This window comes from Cheilinus undulatus, linkage group 2 (genome assembly GCF_018320785.1).
Source record: "Cheilinus undulatus linkage group 2, ASM1832078v1, whole genome shotgun sequence".
In the NCBI taxonomy this organism is placed as follows: domain Eukaryota; kingdom Metazoa; phylum Chordata; class Actinopteri; order Labriformes; family Labridae; genus Cheilinus; species Cheilinus undulatus.
In genome coordinates, this window is record NC_054866.1 from 43,174,782 (window position 1) to 43,193,646 (window position 18,865).

General features: G+C 40.0%; 1 protein-coding gene across 2 annotated transcripts in view; it reads left to right on the forward strand.

The window, feature by feature from the left end:
- Nucleotides 1-7,922: 7,922 nt before the first annotated feature.
- zgc:153184 (uncharacterized protein LOC751652 homolog) overlaps nt 7,923-18,865 on the forward strand; it is a 34,154-nt gene continuing 23,211 nt past the window's right edge. The window contains exon 1 of one of the 2 annotated variants that reach the window (XM_041801495.1): nt 7,923-8,125. Coding sequence is in view for 1 of the 2 variants with exons in the window: in XM_041801485.1 (XP_041657419.1) it covers nt 8,120-8,125 (6 nt within the window). In the remaining variant the exon portion in view is untranslated. The remainder of the gene's footprint in view (nt 8,126-18,865) is intronic. The other variant, XM_041801485.1, reaches the window with a different exon arrangement.

An 18,865-nucleotide genomic window follows, 5' to 3' on the forward strand; every position in this document is an offset into this window, starting at 1 on the left:
ACTCAGATTGGTCAGGTTTAGAAATAAACTGTTTGTTTGTTTTCAATCCACTTTTCAGGATATGGCTTCACCCCATCTTTCTACTCAATCAGCAGCCTCAAACTAACCGCATAAACCCCGAGGTTCTATAAGATACGCACCGCCGGGGATTAAAAAGAGAAATATTCTCAATCAAGGTTGCCCATAAGTTTCTGGGGCCCAGATAGTATTTAAGGCCCCCTGAAGGTTAACAATGATATCATCCATCTCACACCATGCTGACCCAATTTTATTCTATAGTTTTAAACTCATCAACACCTCTTAAAAAACAAAAATAAACATTTTGTTTGTTTTGTTTTATAAAGTTTTTGGTGTCAAATTTATCTTATTATTGCATTTCATATGGCAAGCATAGCTTCAGTGTGCTTTAAGAATAAAAGCAGACAAAATGCATAAGAAAAAAACATACAACCCCAATTCCAAAAAAAAGTGGCACTGTGTAAAATGTAAATAAACCCAGAATGCACTGATTTACAAATTTCATCAACCCATTTTATATTCACAAAAGAGCATAAACAACATATCAAATGTTGAAACTGACACATTTTCCCATTTCCTGAAAAATATTAGCTCATTTGGAATGTGATGGCAGTAAGACATATCAAAAAAGTAGGGATGGAACAACAAAAGGCTGGAAAGGTAAGTGTTACTGATGACAGCTGGAAGAGCATTTTGCAATGAATTTGATTAATTGGCAACATGTTACGGGAGTGGGTATAAAAGGAGCATTTTAGAGAGGCATAGTCTCTCAGAAGTAAAGATGGACAAAGGTCCCTATTCTGAGAAAAACAGCTTCTTAAAATTATGGAACAATTTCAGAAAAATGTTCCCCAACTTAAAAATGCAAGGACTTTGAATATCTTACCATCTACAGTCCATAATATCATCAAAAGATTCAGAGAATTTGGAGAAATTTCTGTGCACAAGGGGCAAGGCTGATGCTCACTATTGAGTGCTTGTCATCTTTGGGCCCTAAGGAGGCACTGCATTAAAAGCAGGCATTATTCTGTACTGGAAATCACTACATGGACTCAGGAACACTTCCAGAGATCCTTGTCTGCCAGCACAGTTTACTGTGCAATCCACAAATGCAAGTTAAAGCTGTATCATGCAAAGAAGAAGGCATATGTGAAAATAATCCAGGTACACTTTTGTTTTCTCTGAGACAAAGTTTATTTCAAATGGACTGAGGCAAAATGGAAAACTGTGCTGTGGTCAGATTAATCAAAATTTTGAATTTATTTTGGAAGCCATGTCCTGCAGACAGAAGAATAGGAAACATCCAGCTTGTTATAAGAACACAGTTCAAAAGCCTGCATCTCTGATGGTATGGGGTTGCATCAGTGTCTATGGCATGGGAAGCTTACACATCTGGAAAGACGCTATCAATGCTGGAAGGTATGAAGAGGTTTCAGAGCAACATATGTTCCCAACAAGACAATGTCTCTATCAGGGAAGGCCTTGCATATTGCAGCAAGACAATGCTAAACCACTGCCTGCAGTCCAGACCTTTCACTGATAGAAAACTTCTGCAACATCACAAAACAACAAATCTGGCAAAGAAGACCCAAGACAGTTGAGCAGCTAGACTCCTACATCAGACAACAATGGGACAAAATTCCTCTCCCAAAACTCCAACAACTGTTCTCCTCGCCTCCCGTATGTTTACAGATTATATATTTTTTTATGAATTGGTAAAATGTCTCAGTTTCAACATAATTAGATATAGTTTTATGAGATTTGCAAATTGCTGCATTCTGTTGTTATTTACATTTTACACAGAGCCCCAACTCTTCAGAACTGGGGTTGTACTAAAGGCTAACTTTGGGGTGCAAGATGGTCTTACATATCTTGGAGACGAGAAAGAATTTAGGTTATTGTCTCATTTTGCTCTACCTTTTCTGATGTGTCCTGATTTACACCATCCAGTGTTTCATATCTGCACTGGAATGGGCTCAGTGAACTAACTGTTTTCAGAATATAATATCTGTTCCAAAACATGTAACAAACTTTTTTTTCAGGCAGTTGCAAAAGCCGACGTGATCCAGGACCAGGAGGCAAATGTTAGCCAGGAGGCTGGAGCTAATACTACTGATCTAAGAAGCACATATTATTAAACAACTTCCATTAGGCAAGCTATACTGCTGGAGCTAACAGTCCTGTGGGAAGTTGCATGAAGGTAGCCTTCAAAAGTGAGCTCTATAAGTATGCTGGGCTGGTCAGCGACTGTCTGTCAGAGAGCTGGATGGAGAGCACGATGCAACCCTATGGAGGTTGGTTGTCAAGGGTTTACAGCTCTTTGAACAGATGCTACACCTGCCTTAGCACTGAGGGAGAGAGGAAGAGGAGAGCCATCTGCAGCAAAATCGATGCAGCAGAGAAAGCCTGAAGATGGCTGGAGCTGTGGAGTCAGCACAGATACCCGTGTGGGAACAAGCTAAGGTCTGATCAGACCCAGCTGGGTCACCTAGAGGAGGGTGTATGAAAGATGCAAAACATCCAATGACTCAAGGAAAGGGACTGAGGATGTGTCCAGAGGTATGTTTACAGGGAGGGAAAATGTACAGGCTCTTGCAGGGGCCCAACCACCTCTGTATGTGCAACCCTCACTTAATGCAGATAAAAGTGGTTTGCACATTCTCTGAACTGCAAAAACTCAAATCTAGGCATGTGTGTTGGTCTAACTTATGGCTGAAATTTCAAGATTACACTCATTTAAAGCTTCTATGAGATGCACTATTTTAGATATAGTGCATTTTGTTACAAGACATCCGGCAGATCAAATTTTCTTGCCCTATTGGCAGATATTTTCACTCATTGTGAGCAATGTTGGGCCTAATTTGCTTGTTTTATTTCTTAAAACAAGATGTTTTCTGGACTTTTCAAGTGAATGAGGCTTAAAACAAATGTAATTAGATGTTTTTTGATTAGGAAATGGATATATTTAATAAAATGTAAGTTTCTGCTAACCTGACAAGCCAGATGGATTTGTATCACACATCCATCTGAAAAACCTTTAATACTAAGCGTTTGGGAAAGGACAGAGGATTAGAAAAAACTCGAAGTGTGATTGGATGAACGTTCTGTCTGTCACATCTTTATTGGCCAATCACAAAACATGTGATGTAGCCACGACTGAGGTGTGTGTGCACAGCTATGGAAGAATAACACGACTATAGACTTCTCAGTACTCGACTTTTGTCATTTTTTAAAAGAAAACAACTCAATGCTGTTCTTTGTTGTTCTTGTAATGAAGAATGTGGTCAAGTTCTGATAAAATTGGCACTTTAGCAGCATCCACGCTAAGCTCTTCCACCATAATTGCACCGGTCTCTTGTTGCTGCTTGCTTACGTCATGACTCTGTTGGGCCTGAAAGTACTGCCCCTCGTGGCTGATTGGTCCTGTCACTTTCTGACCAGGCTGAAACAGTTCAGATGGGAGCTTTGCAAGATATATTCGCCAGTGAAACCAAGGAAACGGGCGTATCCATCTGCTTTGCAAGGTTAAGTTTCTGCAGTGCACAGGAGTAAATGTTTGACCTCAAGTGTTCATAATTAAAACAAAACAGCAGTGATATTATGTTACTGTTGCTGTTAAATGTGTAATCAGTTTGTCCTTCACTTCAAAGCTCTTACAAAAATGTCCCAAGGCCTGTTGTTAAGCAACAAAAATGAAGATATATTTTTAGAATTTATGCACAAAAAAATATTCAAAACTGATTTGCAAGCAGTGTGCTCAGGAGGCCACGTGCCTAATGTTAACATGTGGAGAGGCTTTCATGATTGTATTATTGAAGAACATAGCCATTTTTTAGGATGAAAAACAAATAGAATCCAATAAAAGTACAGAAACCATGTGAAGAAAGCTACAGTTTTCTGTAATGCATGCCTGTGCTTTGTAGCATATCTTTTGGAGTCATCTCTTTGTGACTCTCTCTGCAATTTAATTAATCTCTGGGAGATAAAGCTCGTGACCCAGCTTCTGCACAGGACATGTCTGTGTGAAAGTGTTTTCAACCAGAAGGGGGAGCCACTGAGTTGTGCTTCTGTTAGAGGACACTGTGCATGAGGACAAATGACAGGGGGAATGTTTTAAACTGAAATAACACCGCTATTTTAGCTTAAAGCTTCTATTTTGTACTTGTAAGAAACCTTATCAGCTTCCCTTATAAGCCCACTTCCACAAATTATCAGCAACACATGCTGCCTTCCTGTTTGGCTCCTTTTGCCTGCTGCTCCATGCATCTGGCAACAGGAAGCTGAGCTAAAATACAGGATGTTTAGTTGGTGTTTTTGTGTCTCTTTTTAATAATGTTTGTAGGGGTTCACTTAATTTCCTGCTGGTTTCTTTATAGCCTCTTTGTGACCTCAGGTGCCATGTTTCTCCTCCCCGGGCCAATCGGCTGCAAAACTGCAATTGTTGGCGCTAATAGAAGTTGCTGAGGTGTCCAAATGTAAAAGCTTGAAAGGTCAGTCTCATCCTATCTTGTTTAATCATGTTTCCCTGCCATAGAAAGTGAAATGAGGGCTTGTGTCACCCCTTTCTTTCTCTGCTTTTTCTCAGCTGGCTGACAGCAAGACAACAGGCCTTAATGTTTTTCTGCCTATTAAAAACCAGCAGGCAGTGCTGAAGCACTCCTTTATGTCTTTAATGAAAGTAATAATCATAATAAGCCTGATTTATAAAGAACTAATCAACTTGTCTTTTAGAAACAGCTTACGTTGTTTAATTAGCCATTTCACCCTTAGCCAACAGCCTGTTTCTCTCTCTGATCCAGAAAAGTTCACTGTAATTTGAGGGATTATCATCTTAACTCTTAACTGTTTGCACATCTAGAGTGTTTGAAGTTAGGAATGCTTAGTGTTAATTCTTCAGAAAACTAGACCATAACTTGCTTAGCCTGCTTTTAGCTGTTTCACCAGTAAACAAAATGTACAGTACCTATAAAAAGTATTCACCTCTTTGGATGATTTACCCTTAAATATTCACCCCCTTTAAAGTGACTGACCTAGTTCAACCAATTGGTGCTAGAAGTCTCGCAATTAGTGAAATGGGAATCACCTGAGTGCAGTGTAGTTTAAAGACACCTGTGTTTGGAAGGTCCAGTCACTGGTTAATCAGTATTCCTGGTAACCATTACACCATGAAGACAAAAGCATACTCCAAGCAACTCAGAGAAAAAGGTTACTGAAAGGTATAAGTCAGGGTATGGATACCTGTGATTGCAGCCAAAGGTGCATCTACTAAATACTAACTTGAAGGGGGTGAATATTTATGCAGTCACTTATTTTACATGACTTTTTTATTTCATTGACATTACTTTATGTTTTCACTTTGACATTAAAGAGGGTTTTTTTTTAAATAATTTTTTGTCAAAAAATTTACATGATGTTGACCATGATTGTTGTATAAATCAATAAAAGGGTAAAACAGCCAAGGGGGTGAATACTTTTTATAGGCACTATAAGTGTTAATGCAGGATAAATGTTAAGACTTTTAACAGTGATCTGAAATTATTCATGTGCGCAGACTCTATAGTTAATTTGTCTTACTGAAATAATAAATCAGTAATGTTATTTCTCCTCATTATAAGTGTTGACTCAGGAATGTGAGGAATATAGTGTGGTTGATATACCAGCAGGAAACGGCCTCTCCTGCAGATGTGTGGTGTGCTTTTGGTGAGGTAGAAAGTCATCCATTAGATGGCTGCTCTACAGTCCCACACCACAGACCACTTGATGGACTGACTCCTTCTTCCTGGCCCCATAAAAGATGGCAGAGTAACAACAGTATCTTTTATCCACACATGAAAACTCCAAACAAGAAACTAGACTAAAAAGCAGCAAATACTGACAAAATTTTACAGCTGCAAAATGAAGAGAACAAGCTGCACATCCAAGGTGAAAAGGGTGCAAGTAAACTCTTGTATTAAACCTGGAAATAGTAAAATAACTGCTGAAGGAAGCAAGGCTGCAGCTGCAGGCATGTCAGACAAGCACGAGGTTAGACCATGTAAGAAGTACATTTCATTTTTAGGACAGGATGGTACACGTTCTTCTTTTCTCAGCTGACTTTTATGTTTAATTGAAATAAACAGATTTGACATTTGAAGACGCTATTGAATATAGCTAATCATGTTTTGTCTGTTTTAAAAAACTAGAGGAAGAATGGATGTTGTCTGTTGGTGCTAATTCAGCAAAGAGGATGTTATTGTGGGGGATTCTCCTTGATGCCACAAATGGGGTCACATTATGGTCAAAACAGAGGAAGGAGAAGGGAAGAGAAGGTGATGGGGGGTCAAACTGAGCTCCATTAACACTTCAAGGTTACTTGCTGCCACCATGGGCATTGCAGTAGTGGGAAAAGTGGGACTGACTATTCAACGGCGCTACTTGAAGACATAATGCTTCAGAGTAAGGTGAATTCCTTTCCTCAGTGACACTTTCCAACTCCTTCTGGTGGACCCCAAGGCCCTCCAAGACAATTCAGGATATATAATCCCTTCAGCACATTCTGGATCTTCCAAGATGGATGTGCCCAGGAGACCTCCAAGGGGGGAGGGGGGTGTCCAGGAGGCATACTGATCAGATACCCGGACCACCTTAATTTTGATGTGAAGGAGAATTAGCTCTACTCCTTGTTCTTTCAGTATGTATCCGTATGGCTCTCAGCCTGAAAATGGTGGATTGCTCCCTCCAGGTGGAGAGTGAGCCCTGCCTTTGGTTCAAGTTTCTCAGAGTCTTGTTTACAAGTGAGGGTTAAAGGGAGCATGAGGTTTTCAGAGGGACAGCATCAGCAGTATAGTAGACATTTTGCTGGTCTGTTGTGGTGAAGAGGGAGATGAGTCAAAATGTAAGTCTTTCAATTTACTGGTTGATCTACCTCACAACCCTCACCTATGGTCATGAACTCTGGGTAATGACTGCAAGAATGAGACTAGCCTATGTGTTCAAGTGGCTAAAATTGTTTTCTTGGGGTAGTGTGGCTCTGCCTTTAAAATAGGGTGAGGAGTTCTCACCTTTTTTTTACATTTTAAAATACATTAGAATTCAACTGGTTGAAGAAATTCCTCATTGGTGAGTCGATATTGGGTCCTGAGTCTCAACCAGTGGAGAACCACTGCTTTAAATTGAAATAATCTGACATGTCCAGTTGGAAAAGGAAAGGATATAAAGTGCCATGTGAATTAAACGTTAAGTTAGTTAATAATACCTTATCTGTTTTAGTTTAGAATTGTAGTAGCCTAGTTCCATCACATAATTAAAAAAAAAAACGTAAAATTTTAGTAAAGTTGTTTTTGGTATTACAACTTTTGTGCTTTTGTGCCCTTCTGTATATAACATATATATAACAAGTGCTTTTTTTCATTTTTGCCCTTCAAAAATCCCGAGTGCACCACTGTATATGAATATAGCCAACTTTAAGTATTAATTATTACCAAATCACAATGCTTTGAAATGTATTACACCTTACAGCGTTGTTAGACAATGAAAGGCAGTTATAGTACGTTATTTTCAGCCGTTAGCCTGTTCTCAAAGACAAATGCAGCATTAAAAATGCTGTTCACTGATTGGTCAAATCTAGTGAAACGTCATATCTGCGACAATATTTGGTTAGCTTGGGCTAGCGCCAGAGTACTCGCTAAGATATGTAAACTGAACCCAACTAAGCTAGTGTAACTCGCTTAAACGGGTTTAGTGTTGACTTAAGCCTTGCTGGTTCAACAGGTAGAAGCTGTATGCTACGCATTTATTTTAAAAAGTAAAATACAGTGTTAAAGTGTAAGCCGGAACAACGCTTGAGGCTCCTTCAAAAGGCTGAGCTTTATTTTGAAAGTCTTTGGCAGAAGTTGCAATTCTCAAAGCTGCTAACTTGACGTCGCTGTGGCAGCCAGATGCGTTGAAGTTGCTCACTCCTCCCTCTCGTCCATGAGGCTGACTTGGCTCCAGATATAAACACTGAGCTCCTCTCTGTGCCCGCTGCTCTCATCAGTCTCCTCCAAACCAGCAGGCTGTCTGCTCCTAGATCCCAAAAAGAGAGGAAAAACACGGGGGGACGATCTCTGGCACATTCCCCAGGATGGAGGTAAGAGCAGTGTGACAGTGAGTGGAGTTTTCTGCTGGAGCGGTACTTTTAGGCTACTTCAGCAGATGTTTCTAACAGTGAGTGCGGTTTGGTGCAGGCTTGAGTGGATGAAATTGCAACATTACATCATAGAAGCTAATTGAATGCATTTATAGTTGGCTTATTTTAACGTCTGTGTCATTGCTCCCATGTTTGTGGAAAGGCTTTGGCTTGCATGTGCACAAATTTACATTGGTTATTAAATTTGTATCAGTACTTTATAAGCACTTGTGGTTGTATTGGCTGTTGATCATGCAACAAGCTCCCAACGCTCTTTAAAGTTTGACCACTTAACTTTATTTTGTGAATCTTATAGGCTATGATAAGCAATAAGATTCATGCTCACTATAGTAAACAAGACGTTCATATGAAGTACTTTTTCCTTTATGACAGGGTAACCTCTGTTCTTCTCTTTTCTGAGGGTATTAATCTTTGTTTTACTTGCATACTACACACACACGCACACAAACACAGATTCCTCAGAAGTTAGGGGTGCCTCTGGCACTTTTTGACACTGTGTGTTTGAGCTTTAGGCTGCTATAGTCTAAAGTAGATTTGTTGTTTGGACTTCTCAACAAGTAACCACGGGGTAAGAGGAAGGAAGCAGGGCTGACAGAACATCTGTGAGACGCCAGTGTTTTTGTGATATATGCACTGAGAACTGAGTGATTCTCTCTTCATTTCATATATTTTGCTTCAAGTCTGATATATTTTCATTCTGATAACTTCCCAACCATCGTGACCTCAGCTGAGGAACTGTGGTTTCTCTCCTCAAAGCCCAATTTGTCTTTACTCACTTGCTCAGAGGCTAAATTAAAAATAAGTTTGCCTATTTACAATCTATGAGACTTTTACAAGTCCATTTACTCATGTTTTTCTCCAAGGTTTGCTTGCAGGTTTGTGGTCTCCTCCCTGCACAACAAGCTGTTCCCTCAGACTTTTGACATCAGTTTAAAGTATTTTATGTCATGTGGTGAATGGGAAGAGAAACGCCCAAATTTTCCCCACATCACGTGAGGCACAACATTAGGTCTTCACAGAAATACGCTCACATAACTTACACCACAAAATGTAAGGAGTCAGATCGGCTTTTGCTACATTGAGCTTTAGATTTAAGACTTATTGAATGCTGACTGTAAATAATCATAATCTAACCAGCTTAATAATGTCTTATAAATTGTAGTTTTTGATGTAGTGGAGATACATTCAAGCATTGTTCTGTATATTAAGAGCTATGGTGCAACAACTGCCTCAGAGTGTAGGTTGTTTGCAATCACATGATCCCAAAAGTCTGTTGGGGGGGCAGGAAGTGGAGAGCAGCCATTAGGAATGAATGGGAACTGAGGAAAGTTAGTACTTTAAAGCTCTAATGAACTCATACGCAGCAATTATCAGCAGAAAAAGTCTACATACACTGAATATGATCCCACATATAACAAAACTGTGTTTTTTTCTGCACTTTACATTGGCCTGGCGTGGAGGCGATCCGTATCACATATACTCAGTCCTGCAGACTTTCTAGCATAGAGAGAAAACTTTACAAGTTATCGACCTTGTTTTAAGAAAAACAGTTTATTTGAGATCTCAGCCAGAGATACTATGGTACCTACAGCAACATCTCTGGTTGGTGGAGTTTCTGGTTACCATAAAATTGTCTACGGAGCCCCCAAATAAAGGCTTTTTACTGTTGATGTAACAACACATGCTGTTGCTATACGAAGCAATAAATGCTTAAACTATGACACATTTCAACATTATCATTTCAAATATAATCACTACAATAAAGATAGGTGTAGAAACGGTAATTTTATGGCTTGAGAGCTTGAAAAGCTCTCATTAATAACAAACAAAATGAATCGCAGTGGATTGTGGGATACGCAGTTCCTTCCTCTTGTAGAGAAATATGTACACCGCCTTGCTTTTTTCTGTTTTAGAATGTTGTTTTTCTGTCGAATCAAATGTTTGACAGTCATGAGTATTCAGATTTAGCTTGGTTCATGTACTGGAAGTGTTGTTATATGGGGGATTTCGCTAACCTGACACACCAGATGGATGTGTGAAAACCTTCAATACTAAGCGTTTGGGAAAGGGCGGAGGATTTGAAAAAAACTCGAAGTGTGATTGGATGAACGTTCTGTCTGTCACATCTTTACGGGCCAACCAGAGCAACAAAACACATGATGTAGCCGCTATCGAGGTGTGTGTGCGCAGCTACCGCCGAATAACGCGAACCATGGCGACTGTAGACATGTCAGTACACGACTTTTGTCCTTTTTAAAAAGAAAACAGCTCACTGCTGTTCTTTGTTCTTTTAACGAAGAAATGTCATCAAGTTCTGATTAAACTGGCGCTTTAGCAGCATCCATGCTAATCTCTTCCGCCATAATAGCACCGGCCTCTTGTTGCTGCTTGCTTACGTCACAACTCCACTGCGCCTGAGAGTACTGCCCCTCGTCGCTGATTGGTCCTGTCACTTTCTAACCAGGCCCAAACAGTTCAGACGGGAGTTTTGCAAGATGGATTCGCCAAAGAAAAATAAGGAAATGGGTGTATACATCTGCTTTGCAAGGTTAGGATTTCACTTCTGGAACCAGCTAAAAGTGGGTAGTTACTTTTAAAGGTGCAGTGTGTAATATTTAGCCTAGTAGCATTTAGCTGAACAAACTTGGTAAAATAAAGTAAAACATTTCTACGACGGTCTATCTAAATAAGTGTTTAGTCATCTAAATTCAAAAATAGCTATTTTGAAAAAACAACTCAGAATAAACCTTTAATTCATACATAGGGACGGTCCCCTCCATGGATGCTGCCATCTTGGATTTTTAGATGTTTCCATGGTAACATAGAGGAAAAAAGAATAAGTAAAGTTATTGTATTGTATTGTATTCATATTACAGAAACACATTAAATTAAACTGGTTGCCACAGTTTCCAGCAGAAAAATGCAATCTAGAACCCACTTCTAGATATTAATATTCAGTTTTACACACTGCCCCTTTAAGCACTATTGAAACTGTGATGTACTATCAACCGAATAAACTTTGTGGGTTGAGCGACTGGGTAAAGATCTACCCTCCATGAATAAATGAAATGGCTCTTCAGTGTGAGACATTGTAGCTACCACCCGTTTGAGTGCCAGTTTCCTTTCCTCCATCCTTTCTTGTTATTTAATCCAAATTTATAAAGCCAAACTAATACCAACAAAGAGCCGTTTGGTAGCCAAACAACCAGCTCTTCTGAGCTGAGCCAAATGATCTGGATCTCTTAAAAGAGACAGATTTACCATTTTACAACAAGCAGGAGGTTGATGACATGGACACCAGCTGAGGATATATGAGTAAGATCAGAATATAAGCTGAGTGTTGTGTAATTCTACTTGTCCAGGCTTTATATAGTGGCTTTTTAAAGTTCTGCCTGCTCCCTTTTAACCACAAGTTTTTAAAACATTTTATATTATTGCCTGACTATTTCATTACTTTTGGGAAACTAAAGTAGCTTAGTGATTAAGAATTATATATCTTTGCACTTTGAACGATGGCATAGTCATAAACAGCTAAAAACATGGGGTTTCTTAGCAGCTCCCTAAGAGGAGTTCCCCCTGCTGCATCTGCAAAGAACCCATAGATGCCACATTGAGAGCTGACTTACTGCAGTATAGGTGATAAACCCCACCTCCTCCATGTTAGCAGATGGATCATGGGTCAAACTATAAAGTTGAAATCCAATCAAACTTAATAAACTTTTCTTGAACCTGGATTCTGCAGCCATCATTATTTTTTAATGCGGATTTATATCTCAGTGTTTATCTTTCTGAATCGTATTATTTAGGTACTTGATATAAAAAATATCAGCTACCACTTACTGATCAACAGCTCTGTTGAAAAATGAGACTCTTTACAGAATTCTTAACTGGAGAAGGAATGGCAAGAGAGGATGAAACACTAACAATTCAGCCATTGAACTTCCGATAATTGTGTGTTTTGCTCCAAAGTGACATAAGAATCTGTTCTGCGACTGTACAGATCAGTGGATCTTTGATTTAGGTTTATGTGCTTTGGTTAGTGGAGGAGGCATGGCAGCTCTGTCTCTATCAGTCAGCTCTACTCTGCAAATGTCTTGACTCCATGTTGCGTCACCGGTGCAATATGTCAGCACCGGTTAAAGGGGCGCTCCAGCTTCAATGCAGTCTAACGGAAGGAGACTGTGAAGTGCTGCCCATGTTAGTCTGTGGCTCAGACCCGTTCAGAAAAAGATTTCTGTTGGTGGTTTTGGTGAAATTTTACACTTTCATCACAGCCACACAATTTTTGCAGTTCTTGAACTTGAAGTGAAACTCTGTGGACATCTATCGAGTCCTGTCACGTTCATATGTTTGATGTTTCAGGCTTTTGAGACCGTCATCTGTCAGAAGTTTCCTTCACACTTAGTTTGCTCTCATGTATGATCACCAGGAAATGAGCTTTGCTACATCACTAGAATACATAAGTAATATTTGTGAGCTGGGATCAGTGCATTTTCCAGCCAACAGATTTTTATTTTGAAAGGGGGAATCCTAAATTAACCAGGGGTGGAAAGTAACTAATTACATCTACTCAAATTATTGTGATTGAGTAGCTTTTTTGGGGCATATGTACTTTTTGTGTACATTTTAAAATCAGTAATTTTCCTTCTACTAAGTAAGTTTTAACGAGAGAAACTGTACTTTTACTCAAATACAATAGTTTGTATGAGAGGTACACTACAATGCCAAAAGTATTCGCTCACCTGCCTTGACTTGCATATGAACTTAAGTGATATCCCATTCTTAATCCATAGGGTTTAATATGACATAGGTCCACCCTTTGCAACTATAACAGCCTCAACTCTTCTGGGAAGGCTTTCCACAAGGTTTAGGAGTGTGTTTATTGGAATTTTTGATCATTCTTCCAGAAGCGCATTTGTGAGGTCACACACTGATGTTGGATGAGAAGGCCTGGCTCTCAGTCTGCGCTCTAATTTATCCCAAAGGTGTTCTGTCAGGTTGAAGTCAGGACTCTGTGCAGGCCAGTCAAGTTCATCCACACCAAACTCTCTCATCCATGTCTTTATGGACCTCGCTTTGTGCACTGGTGCACAGTCATGTTGGAACAGGAAGGGGGCCATCCCCAAACTGTTCCCCCAAAGTAGGGAGCATGGAATTGTCCAGAGTCTCTTGGTATGCTGAAGCATTCAGAGTTATTTTCACTGGAACTAAGGGACCAAGCCCAGCTCCTGAAAATAAACCCCACACCATAATCCCCCCTCCACCAAACTTAACTCTTGGCACAATGCAGTCAGACAAGTACCATTCTCCTGGCAACCGCCAAACCCAGACTCATCCATCAGATTGCCAGATGGAGAAGCTCGATTTGTCACTCCAGAGAACGCGTCTCCATTGCTCTAGAGTCCAGTGGCAGCGTGCTTTACACCACTGCATCCAACGCTTTGCATTGCACTTGGTGATGTACCGCTTGGATGGAGCTGCTCGGCCATGGAAACCCATTCCATGAAGCTCTCTACGCACTGTTCATGAGCTAATCTGAAGGCCACATGAAGTTTGGAGGACTGTAGCGATTGACTCCGCAGAAAGTTGGCGACCTCTACGCACTATGCGCCTCAGCATCTGCTGAGGCGCATAGTGCGTAGAGGTCACACTATGCGGCTCAGCATCTGCTGACCTCGCTCTGTCATTTTACATGGCCTACCACTTGGTGGCTAAGTTGCTGTCGTTCCCAATCGCTTCCACTTTGTTATAAAACCACTGACAGTTGACTGTGGAATATTTAGGAGTGAGGAGATTTCACTACTGGACTTGTTGCACAGGTGGCATCCTATCACAGTACCATGCTGGAATTCACTGAGCTCCTGAGAGCGACCCATTCTTTCACAAATGTTGGTAGAAACAGTCTGCATGCCTAGGTGCTTGATTTTGTACACCTGTGGCCATGGATGTGGTTGGAACACCTGATTTCAATTATTTGGATGGGTGAGTGAATACTTTTGGCAATATAGTGTATCTGGCTGTAGACCTTAATGGTGGGGCCTTTTGGGCCCTTTTGCAGACCTCTACAACTGGGCAACCTCGACTGTGGGGCGGGAAGTGACATACTAACCTTTGTTGAGTTTTTCTTTAGTTTGTGGTGTGTTATTTTTAAATTTTATCCCCTTCCTTATCCTAACCCTAACCTTTAGGATTTGGGTGCCCAACCCTCTTTTGGTTTTCTTCAGTTTGTGGTGTGTTTAACTTAAATTTTTCCCCTGTAAATTTCTATTTTCATTCATAAAATTCTACTGTTGTGAGAAATAGCCACTTACCGTAACCTCTGACAGCGAGCAGATAATAAACGCTGGGGTAATGTATGTCAACTTCTGCCTCCCAGTCGAGGCTGCCCCACCATTGAGGTCTGCAGCCAGATCCTCTTGATTTGTGTGACCAGGCACAGGTGTTGTGTTCAACAAAGCAAAGATTTTTGATCATAACATTTTTGGGATTTTTTGGATAAAAAAAGAAAAAAAGCAATCAAGAAACAGAAAATGAAAAATGGTTCATTTTCATGTTGACTTTCCAATTTTGAATCTGTAATTGGAAAACAGCTTTTTTTTTTCTTTCTTTTTTTTTTTTTTTTTTTTAATTTTCAATTTTTATTTCAAAAGTACAATCTGTTGGTCATAACATAGACTGTCCAAGCTGGTTTTGAAGGGTATGTTGAGGCTGTTACTGGTAAAATTTGCTCTTAAATGTTGATACCATTATTGACATGCACAGTAATGTCAAGTACAATTGTTTCTATTAAGATATTTAACTGGACTGTTGTACTTTCCCAGTATACAATGGAAAAACAGTTGATTGAAATTAAACGAACACCGTACCTCCACTTCTGCTATGCTTAGTATTTGTAGTGTTTAACTTCCAGGTCAAAGTCCACCACTAAGACTGTGGAGCATTTGCAGCATGGCCCAGTGTAAACACGAAAGAGTAAACCAGTTTATCTAAGTGTGTTAGTCCAACTTTAAGAAATTTGATTAACATGTTGGACCAACATTTTTAATGCATTTTAAAAAGTCTTGTTTGAGTCAGACAAGCACAATCATTCACTCGGGAGACATACTGACTCTTTTACTTTCCGGTTGATGGGAAGTCTGACCAGTAACCCAGTTCAGTTAAAAGGATTAGCTCTCCCAGCTGTCAGCTGTGAGGGATGGGGAACTTTCATTCTCTCAGCTAGACTGTGACAGATGACATTTTGCCTTAAACATCCTTAAACCAGAGCAAACAAGCTCTCACTCACGGTCATTTAAACTGTTTTAGCTCCAGTGACCTCACATATTAGCTCCAACTCTGCTCTAGGACAGAAGTCTTCATGTTTGCAAACAATGATTTACATCAGCAGCCTCTAGCAAGCCTTAAGAGGAGATTGGCACATGAAAACTCTTAAGTTTTTGTGCTTCCCTTGTTGGAACGGCTAATGTAGAAAAACTGGAAAGTTCGTGTTTGTGTGTGTACACCAGAGGACTTTTAATGTGTGAGCAGGGTTGTGGGGTTTTAAGGTGGGGGTGGGGTTCTCTTTGATGGAAAAACAACCCCACAGCTAGAGTGAGTATTTGGGATTGCCTTGCCAACCATATGGTGTGCACATTTATTATGTAATCATTGTAAAGTTAAGAGCACAGGCACTCAGTCTGAACCAGCCAGACATTTGCCAGAGAGTGTTTTTTCCTTTTGCCCGACCACATTATGTCATTTAAATAGTGTCTCAGTGTTATTATAAGGAAACAACACTTCCACTCCTACTACTTTAACTATGACGAAAACTTTCACTACAGTCATAACAACAAGAACCACTGTATTGTTCATGTGGTATGGTGGTCGATAAGTTCTCTGACTGGCATTATTTGGGAAGTTAAGGCATTGACTGGTTTTAATGGAAGAAGTGGGCGTAAGCAGTCACTACGTCTGCATGCAGTTAGAAAAGGTCTAATTATTGTGTGAGTCTGACTGAAACTGGACATTTAAAATGCAAGTTAACATGTTAGTCTGGCTGAAACCACACAAAATCCAATATCTGACTAACACACCTAGATAATACACACTGGCCATGACACTAGTGATGTTCCTGGTGAATAATATCAAATCCTGTAAAATGCAAATTATAATTGTGTTCAGTCAACAAGATATACAAGACTAGCAACAGTTGGTAAACCCTGTGAAGTTTGTTTGCAGAATCTGGATCACATTAGCAGCGCTAGCACCACTGACCTTTGATCCTCTTTCCAGGTTAACATTCGAATTCCTGCGCTGAATGTCGTCGGTCATTGCTTCAGTAATATATGAGTATAATCTGACAAGGCTAGTAAAATTTCACTCCCATTTCCTGGATAAAAAAGTGCTAAATTGCCCTGTTCCAAGAGATGCTATCCATGCTATCACTTACATTTGCATGAAACAGCATTAGGCAGTATGGCAGTTGCAATTAACTGAAGCACAAGTGCCTACTAGTGCTGGATAGCTGCATTACAGTTTAGACAGAGCATTCATACATGACTGTTGGCCTGAGCTGGTAAAAAAATATTAAGAATTAAGGGCCTTGCACACCAATTGTTTTGAGGCAGACAGGGGGACAAAGCCTTCCCCTTTTTTTCTCCTTTTCATATGAATTTTTGTCTCTGACTAGTGGCAAGTTATGTTAGTCTTTAATCTGATATATATGGCCTGGTAAAATAGGGAAACAGACAGCAGAGAGTCTGACACAAGTCAATGTGGACTAAAATGTGCTATACACACAGCTGGAGCTGTTCACAACCAAACGTGATTTTAGTGCAGTGATACAGGGGACAACAGTCTCCTGTTACCTCAGACATAGGCTAATCACTGATCTGGCTCAATCCGCTCCCTGAAATTACTTCTCTGAACAGTCCATAACACCAACGGTGAGTCTTTAACATGTAATATAGTCCCTTGGTATTATTACTGGTAACATGATTTAGATTAGAAAATGAATGAAAAGTCCTTCCTCCCAGCAGCACTGTGAATTAAACAGTAAAATAAAACAGCACTGACCTGCCGTTACGTATGAATTGTGTTTGTATTGAACAATACAAAATTAGCTTTCGCGATACTAGCAGTTTCGTGTTGTTTATTAGCATCTCCGGTCCTGTGCAAAGGCCATTAGGTAAACTGACTTGAAATTCTGGTGCCATCTACAGAAAGACTAGGCATTTCCTCATGTAGCTGGCGTTCATCCCTTCAGTCTCACCAGACTGGACTAGGTCCCTATACATCCTTTACATGGTGTCCGTATTGCATGTGAAACGAATGAGCGTCATCTACAAAATTAGCTTGAATTAAACTGATTTATATTGCAGTGTTATGGCAGCATGCAAGCGAGGCAGTGCCCTGCTTTTTCCCTGTCACCCTGTTCCTATTTTCCTCTTAGTCGCTCACATTGAGATGAGGGAAGAACAAGGAAATATGTAGATGAAGAGTGTCAAGCTGAATATTTCCTCGCGTTTCTTTCACTTTCCTCACTCTGCAGAGCTGTCAAATGCTGGTCAATACAAAGCACCTCTGAAAGCACTTAAAGAATACAGTGTGGATGGAGAGTGTACAATGCAATGAAGCTTGCATGCTGTTAGGACACAGCGTTAGAGTTTCCACACTAGGCTTTGAGCTGGAAGTCAATAAATATAAATGCTAACTGGCTAACCATATGAGAAGCTGCATTGTCACCTGCCTTGGGGTATAACTGTAGCTAGAGAGAGAGCCTGATTTGGATTTGTGCCCAAAGTAAAGCCCAGAGTTTATGAGAAATGTTTGGAGCTGTTGTCCAGTTTGTCGTCATACAATTTATAAACGGTTGATTGCTGCTATCATGCTAGCCTTTTGAAGCAAACTTATCAGCAAGGTGAACAGAAGAAGCATAGTAGATGATCCACTGTAATGGAAGCAGACCCATCAATTAATCAGTTCTCTCTCTGTGCATGTATACAGGGACAATCACAGCAGTCCAGCCTGATCAAGCTATACCTCAACTTAACTGTGCATGTAAATGTACTGATGGATGCAGTCAGAGGTGCTGAGTTTGTATGCAGTTGGTTTGAATGAATGTTTAATGTTTCACTCTATCCTGAACATAAAACAGACACCAAACTGACCGTGACGTTTAGTGGAATGTAAAACATCAGCATCAAGGAAACCTCTGAAACTCTAGCCCTTTCTCTAAGTCTTCACGTTGTTATGGTTGGAGATCACACTGCAAGGTGTGTAAGCTGATTTTACAGCCTCTATTAGAGTCCTATGACTTATGGGGTCACGATAATATGAGAACCTCCAGCATGTCATGTGACTTTAAAAAGATATATATACTTATTGTTTTGTTCATTTAAAAAATTCTGCACACTATAAATACTGAATTTGCTTTCATTGATATTATTTTTGGCTTGTTGTCTTTCAACATCTCACTCTCTACAATCTTTGAAACAGGACCTGGACTTTGCCAAAGGCATAATTGCAAAACCAGCCAGAAAGCAGAAGACAGCAGCAGGAAGTGTGCAGAAATGTGCAGAATCTTCACACTTTCACTTCACTTACTTCTGCCTGTCTCCACTGTGAAGGATTTCAAATGTACTCTTAGAAAGAGTGGGGCAGTAATAATGTCTGTTGTAATGTGTATGGACAGATTGTGTT